Raw genomic sequence first — 8,011 nt, 5'->3', positions numbered from 1 at the left:
ATTCTCTGCGGCCCTGTGAAAGCCTGTAGATTCAGATGTAGAGCTAATTAACTGTTCCAGGCATTTATTTGTTTTAGTGAGACTCTAAATGAGCATTTATATACCTGATAGGTGGGACGGCCTTGCTAAAATGCATAATTTATTAGGAACATTTTGCCAGGGCCATTTTGTCATGACCTTTTCTACTAATGCTTATCTCAACCTTGGTCAATGCACGTAGGACTTTTCACTAACCAGGGGTGGGTGTACTGTACCAGAAGTAGTTTAACATGTACCTTCAGTGAACAGGAGGGAAGGACAATACTAGTCCTGAGGCATTTTGAAACCAGAGAGTCAACAGCCATGCTACGGACTCTGGGAGGTTGTATCTAGCTAAATGCTAACATTAGTATGGTAACATGCTCACAATGACAACACTAACATGCTGATGTTTAGCAGTTATGTTTAGTGAGTTCAACAAATTAGTTTAGTGTGATAGCATGCTAACATTTGCTAATCAACACCAAACACAGTACAACAGGTTGATGGGAAATTGATTAGTTCTGCAGGCAAAACCAAAGTATTGAACAAATAAAAATTTTGACCTGATAATTGTGCTACATAAAAAGTTAAGGGATCGACCGTTAATTGCAATCCACCATGAGGGGGACATGAATTTCTGTACCAGATTCCATGGCAATCCATCCAATTGTTGTTGAGACATTTCACTAAAAACCACAAATGTCAACCTACTGTATAATGGTGGCACTAGAGGAGGAGTCTGATAATCAAAGTCAGAATAACATTCATGGTCTGGGAACCGTTCATTTCTGTACAACATATCAATTGCAATCTATCCAATAGTTGTTAAGAAATTTCAGTCTGGACCAAAGTGGATGGCCATCCAACATTTCCATAGCCACATCTTTAAAAACCTGGATTTGATATATTGTACATCTAATAGTAGATGAGTACTGACTTTCATTTCCTTGAATCCCTCCTAGACCTGCTAAGCAGAGTTGTTGCTATAGTATCAGTTCCATACATGCAAATGAATAATTACCATCTGTAAGAACGGATAAGCTCATCATACAGCATAGGCACAACAGAATATGCCTTCAGGTAGTTTACACAGCTGGGCAGATAGCTGCCCCTGCGCCCTCTATTGAGAATCAGAGCTGTTATCCATCACATGTACAGTACTGTACAGTAGCCTACCTTGCTGCAGGGCAAAGCAAAGAGATCTTTTGTAATATTATTCTAAGCAAGTTGTTTTTTAATTGTTAATAAGACTATGCACACTCAATCAGATGAGCCCTTTATGTATAAGTAAAGGTGGTATCAACAGCAAGCTAATCAGCGATATGCATCTTGTTGTCCTGTAGGAAGTAATTATGAATGAGCAGGAGAAGGCAAAGCAAGTTCACTAATGTGCCTTTAGTGCTCAAGATGAGGAGAGAAGTAGAAAGATATGATTCTACTATGTAATTATCCCAGAAAGGGGGAAGGGTAGGCCACGGAGGCAAAGAGAATGCAGAAGGGAATAGATGGAACAAAATGAACAGCAGCAGAAAGTGTAAGAGAAAAAAAAAGGGAGGAAATGTACAAACCATGTTCCCCTCGGACAAACAGCTACTTCAAAGAGTATCTTTGGATGAGCCTGTTGAATATTTGACGTAATACGATATATAGAAGGGTTCCTCATTCAGTGATTTATCTCATTATCTCTCATGATCATGAATATGGTTAAGGATACTGGTATCAGAATGCTGGTGGATCCTGGTGTAAAGTTTCCAGATGTGAATTTTACACCTACTCAAACGTAGCTCTTCCCTGTAGTATTGTGTCTTCCTGTGGTGGGTGAGTAGTAACCCCTGTGGTCTATAAACACAGCCTTTGGAGAGACCTGCTGTGCAGTGATGTGACCGCCTTCACTGTGTGCTTGTACAACCTGTGATACTCTGTTGAAGTCTGCACAACACCTCCGCCAGGGACTGAGACATTCCCTCATGGCAGTACTCTGAAGATCAAAAACTCCACATGATGGCTGTCTGACTCATTTTTGGTGTAAATTTTTTTTGGGACTTTCAATATTGGCTCTCTCTCTGTCTTTCTACCCTGTGTGTGTGTATTCTCTTTTTTTCCAATACATTCACAAGATGTAGGCGATTCCCACATGTAATCAGGAGGAAAGGCTAAGTGCTGATTGTTATCTGTCCATTGTACTTTCTGTCCCTGCCATCCTCCATCTATTGTTGATTTTAAACGTAAATGACAGTACCTGTGGATATGGTTGTCACCGAGCAGGAAGTCTCTCATGAGTGACTTTGATATATAAGTTAGGGCCCAGCATGTGTCTCTCACTGCTACATATTAATAGCAAATTGAAGATAAGCTTACTATAGATAAGGTAGCCACTATGGTAGTCAAAACAGTTAAGCTTAAGGATTCACTGTGCCTTCCAAATGTATGTCTAACATTAAAACATAATGTATGAATAATAACCATTTATTTTCATCCATTTGGCCTAGTTTAATATGAAACTCGATTGTATACAATATATGCAGTAGGGGGTTCCTACTCGGTCTCTCTTTCAGCTGAGGGGTCCCTGGCCTAAAAAATTTTAAGGACCCCTGCTTTAATAGTCTAGAGGAGTATAGAGTCTATACACTAACTCTTTCATTGTCACCATCGCTGCTGCTCATTTCTCTTTCTGCATTGTAGTTTAATCATAAATCAACAAATGGTGTGTAAACAGTGGAAGGTAATCTGAAGAGACAAACTGTCAATTAACTAATAATGATACTGTGACATGGTTAAAGGAGTGTGGAGCATTTGTAGGTGCTGACTGCTCCCTTGTGTCCCTGTCTTTGCCAGACGGCAGGGACGCTCGCATACAAAACGCCTGTCATCATGTATTAGAACACAAATCGGTCACAGGAGATTCCCTCACGATGTACAAACACATGTATTACACACAAACTCTCTCGTCACATAAACACGCTCTATATAAACCTCTCTATCACATATACAATGATGGGATAAGCAAAGATGACATCATCTGCCATTATATGTGAAGTTGAAACCAAAATACAGATTTCAGGCATCAATATTTCAACTGGTCTGTGAATTGCCTCCAAGACATATGCTGCATTATTAAAAAACGAGCTGCTTGCAGTTTGAAGTATGTCATGGGTGATTCTCATTGACAGGAGGAAATCTTGCAGCACAGAAAGAGATGAGAGGTACTGCATGTCTTTAGTCTTTCTGGGTGTTCTCGGGAAAAGGATTCTATAGCTCAGTCTGGCTCAACAAATGCAATATTACAAAAGATTCCTGAAAACGCATCCTGCTCACAACCGTGCATTTCTTTCTATTACGATTAAATGGTCGGTGGCACCACTACTGAACATGACCCAACTTTCTGAGAAAAAGTGCTGAAGTTTAAACAGTACAGTCAATATGCACATACTTTAGACAGACAGTACACTTAATTTTCAAGTAACCACTCTACAGAAGCGCTAATTCTGTAGCCAATTATCTGCCGTGCTGTTCACACTACAGGACTGACTACATTATAGATTACAACAATGTGTTTCTAATCTACAGCTGTTTAAAATATTTGTTCATGCCTACAAATTAATCATATATGCTTGCAACTTAATTATACTGATTGCTTACATATAGAATCCCCCTATTAAGGCTTTGTCCAGACTCGCCATCTAGTGTATGAAAAAGGAAAAAGTCAGTAACACACTTGGTTTATATGTATTATATATATTTTAATATCAAACTTTCAAAGTCTTAAGTAAAAGTAAATCAAAGCATAATGTACTCATCATAAAAGGCCCCTGGGATTGTTGCTATAGCATAGATAATATTATTGGAGTCTTATTACTGATGATGTGTACATTTAATGATGTATTTGGTCAAAGTGGAGATCATTTATTTGCTTTACATACTGGTTGGGAAATTTTAATTAACAACAATGCCTCATTTTCTCAAAATGAATATCCATGTTAAATCTTAATATGCTAAGTAGCTAGTAACTATAGCTGTTAAATAAATGTAGTGGAGTAAAAGGTGCAATAGTTTCCTCTGAAATGTGATATAAAATGTAATTACTAAGTACATCAAAAGTGTATTTAAGTTTAATACTGGAGTACTCCACCACTGCATTTGATATTCTTGTAGATTACATGTTTACTGTTTTCTTACATATCTTCTGGTTGCACCTAAGGTTATGTCTTGATATTTAATGATTGTTTTTGATGATGTAGAAATGTCTAAAATCATGCATATTTGTTTTTCATTATCACAAATATTGTATGCCTCCCTTTGTAAAGACATCTTACACGGGATATATGCTCATAGTTTTACCTCATAATTAAAAAAAACTGGACAGTAGGTGTACCACCACATCAGTGAGAATTTGTAGCAGTGTGTACTGCATTTGCCAAGCTAAATGTAAAAGATCAACGGGCTTAATTCAGTATGTTTAATAGGTCAGCCATTGAAGTCTTTTTAATCTGCAAAACCAAAATCTCAAGAAATTTATAAGCATACATTATTTATGCTCAGTAGCGTAGCAAGTTGTGAATGGTTCATTTCAACAAAACAGGGAAAAGAACCAAAACATTTGTTTAATGAGGTATGATACATGATTTCGGAAAATGACTTGTGACACAGTGCTCCTTGGACCATTTTATTTCCATAACTAATTTACACTTAAGACTGTCAAACAATATTCAGGAATGTTTACAGATGTGAAGTAAGCATCACCTCAGCTACAGTCTCGAAATGGTTATCCCCATGCTGAGATAAGACTCACTTTGAGTTAACTGTTCAAAGAGGAGATTGTGGCAGGACAGAATGAAGTTCAAAAAGTTTTGTAGGAGGCACAGTTCAGCTTCACTCACATCAAAGTGATTTGGATTTGGCCATCAGCCCCATGCTCTGACCGTGAACCCTGACCTCAAACCCAGAAATGTCCATTTTGAGTCTGTTCCAGTGGCTGTGTGGAAGTTGTGTTGTGCTGCTGGAACGGGCAGGTAAGGTGTCACAAAGAGGACAGCTCAGCGGTCCAGCGAACGTTTCTGGATTGCTTCGGCCACCACGGTGCGCAGGAGAGAGATGACAGAACGAGGGTCGTCGCTGCCTATCACAGCGCTGCCTGACACTATCATGTTGGCTCCTGCCTGGAACAAACATAAGCATTCACTTACTGCAAAAAAACTCACAAAACTGAATTTGAATTGAAGGGGTTTATTTTATAAGAGCGATTTGTGTTTTCGTATTCCTTACCTCTGCACATTTGTGAATGGTGTCAGGGCCGACTCCTCCATCTACTTCAATGTCTAATGAAGGAAACTGACTCCTTAACCAGCTCACCTGGATACACAGAAATGAAGCTCAGCGCAAATTCTTTCAGGAAGACGTCATTAACCCAATCACTACTCTTTCTTCTTAAATCAAATCAGCTGTTTAGAAGCGATACTTTCAGTTAAACTTGGCCAACAGACTTGGCCACAAAATTCAAGGGCCAATCACACATTACAACTCTGCTTTAAATCTGTTCTCTCCCTGTGCTGTCAGCTGTCGTTTCAGGCAAAGTGCTCAACCCTCCACCTCCCCTGCCGCCTCCGGTCATCGGGTTTCTCCCGGCTGACCGCTCCGTTGCCTCCTTCGGTCCGGTCTCTGGTCTCTTTCTCCGCCGCCACCAGTGTCTAGACTCCATCAGGGGGTTATGTTCCTGTTCTCTACCCCTTTAAAAATATTATTAATTCGATGGAGTCTAATCTCCAAAAGATTTTGTACATTTTATTATACAGTTGTACAATAAACATTCAAGCATATCTGCAAACGAAGTCTCTCCTGATTGAAATAAAACAAAGAGCTCGAAACCTGCATAACATCATTTTCAGATATTAGTGGGACTACAAAAAGAGACGCAGTGCTGCGGGTTAGATTAATAATTAGAAGCATCCTCTGGACTAAATTTGTTTGTCAGACAAAACTACTACGCTTTGGTGAACAAGTGCTTCTACCTGGGATGTGAACTGGTATAGACATTTAACTTCCCTAATTGTGATTAAAAAGATAAGGAGACACGGAGAAAAGAGCACTGAAACTTAAACTCATTTTTATTTACTACTCATGTAATATAATTGTGTGTACTTCTGTGGTTTAATATAAACTTGTATGGAGCTTGAGCCTCAAATCACTGTGAAAGTAAACCTTTACAGAGTACTGTTGTAATCTACAACAACTGTTTTAGATGCAATGAATGGAGCACACATCTGCAACTCCAGTGGCTCAAAAATAATTGGCTAGTAGTTTGTTTATTTTTCTCACAAAGGTTGTTTATGTTTTCTTCATAATGCGATAGCATGCTTGTTAGGTTACTAGTCTCCACTAAGGTGCTGCACAATGTGCAAACAGTTGTATTGTTGTCAATGCGCTGCACTTTTGGTACATGCTCTTCTATTAACAATTTTGGTGATATAGTGTATATTAGGGAAAAGCAAAAAAATATGCCATATTGGTGATTTATTTAACTTGATCCCTGGTTTTTTTCTGCAGCACAACATCAAATCAGTAGGTTGCATGTCATTATGTATCTCTGCCTATGTATCAAAATAGCACTGTATCTATGTTGTTGCAGTTGTGTGTAAGGTTCCTGTTTTTTCCTCTCTACCTGTGGTTTGTTCTTACCTTGGGCATCATGTCGTCCATGAACTTCTGCCCTCCAAAGCCAGGTTCAACAGTCATGACCAGAGCCATGTCGATCTGGTTAGCCCAGGGTGCTAGCTCTTCAACAGTAGTACCGGGCTTTATAGCCAAACCCACCTACAAAACTCACACAGTGTTAGTATGAAGATATATAAAATACAGTTGCCTCAGCACTGATGTTTGTAGCTGAAGCCAATATTTCATATTTTGCACACTACAGCTATTCTGCTTTGCAGCATTGTCTTCACACCTTCATCCCACTCTCTTTTATCTCCTTGATGAGGTTACCAGGGTTGGTGGTGGACTCTATGTGGAACGTATACTGGTTGGCTCCTGCTGCAGCCATGGGCTTCACCCACTGCTCTGGCCGAGACACCATCATGTGCATGTCTGCAACAAATAATACTGTCTCAGTACTGCACATAGCAGAGGCATTCATGACTCAATGCAATGGGATAAGTGGGTTAAGGTAAGTCTAGCATATGTTTGGGGATGGGTCTTGTCTCACCAAAGAAAGGGTCTTGGCCTACTGACTTCCTGAGGCACTCTACCATGGGATGTCCAAATGTGAGGTTTGGGACAAAGTGCCTTAAAAGGGCAACAAAAACAGACATTAAACTTGACAGCTGTGGTGAAATTATCTCGTCTTGCATCAACAATTGCAAACAAACGCCTTGCATAAGTGTACAGGAAGGTAAACAATTACTAAACCAGCAGGCAGAAGGAGGAAGTCTGTTGTTAAGACGTGGAAGCCGTTATAATGTTTGACACCCTGAGGTTTTTGAAAGCCTCTTCATTGACATACTTAAGCCAGAAAAATCCAGTTACATAAATATTGGCTTACTAAGCTTAACTTCTGGCATGCTAGCTTAGCTTGTTGATGTTAGCCAACTTTAGCTCTCACGCACTGAACTTTCAATCAGCTTGCTAGTCGTTAGCATGCTAGCTTGGCTTAACTAATAAACTGACCCGTCCATAACGTCGAGGTGCAGGTAATCTGCCCCGCACTCCATCATCCGCACGCACTCGCTGCCCAGACAGGACAGGTCGCTGCTCAGGATGGACGGACCGATCTTCGCACTGTAAGCCATGCTGTTACTGTCTGCACTGCATGCAGTTAACACGAGTTAACCACAACATGAGGTACAACTTCCGCTGATAACCTTCAAAATAAAAAACGCAGATGGTTTCTCTCTAACGACCAAAATGTGTAGTCAATTAAACTGCACAACTGCTGACACAAGTATTTAGGATAAAAAGAAGCCAGATAGATTGTTAGGCTTGCCATAAAGGCATTTGT

The 8,011-nt window shown here is 39.8% G+C and overlaps 1 protein-coding gene across 1 annotated transcript; it reads right to left on the bottom strand.

The window, feature by feature from the left end:
• Window positions 1-4,476: 4,476 nt before the first annotated feature.
• rpe (ribulose-5-phosphate-3-epimerase) lies at window positions 4,477-7,866 on the bottom strand. The gene is made up of 6 exons (XM_028591272.1): window positions 7,681-7,866; window positions 7,220-7,299; window positions 6,962-7,101; window positions 6,694-6,828; window positions 5,284-5,370; window positions 4,477-5,177 (listed from the first exon to the last, which is right to left on the bottom strand). The coding sequence occupies exons 1-6, from the start codon at window positions 7,800-7,802 to the stop codon at window positions 5,055-5,057; spliced, it is 687 nt and encodes a 228-aa protein (XP_028447073.1). The 5' UTR covers window positions 7,803-7,866; the 3' UTR covers window positions 4,477-5,054.
• Between the last annotated feature and the right edge of the window lie 145 nt (window positions 7,867-8,011).

The sequence above is a fragment of the Perca flavescens genome, chromosome 11 (assembly GCF_004354835.1).
Source record: "Perca flavescens isolate YP-PL-M2 chromosome 11, PFLA_1.0, whole genome shotgun sequence".
NCBI lineage: Eukaryota > Metazoa > Chordata > Actinopteri > Perciformes > Percidae > Perca > Perca flavescens.
This window is presented reverse-complemented; position numbering and strand designations above follow the sequence as displayed.

Excerpts from the sequence above, each read along its gene's own strand:
- rpe (XM_028591272.1), bottom strand. The coding sequence starts at position 7,802 with ATGGCTTACAGTGCGAAGATCGGTCCGTCCATCCTGAGCAGCGACCTG. Across the intron at positions 7,300-7,680 it reads CACCTCGACGTTATGGACGG|GCACTTTGTCCCAAACCTCA; the intron begins GTCAGTTTATTA and ends TGCCCTTTTAAG. Across the intron at positions 5,371-6,693 it reads TGGACGACATGATGCCCAAG|GTGAGCTGGTTAAGGAGTCA; the intron begins GTAAGAACAAAC and ends CTGTGTATCCAG.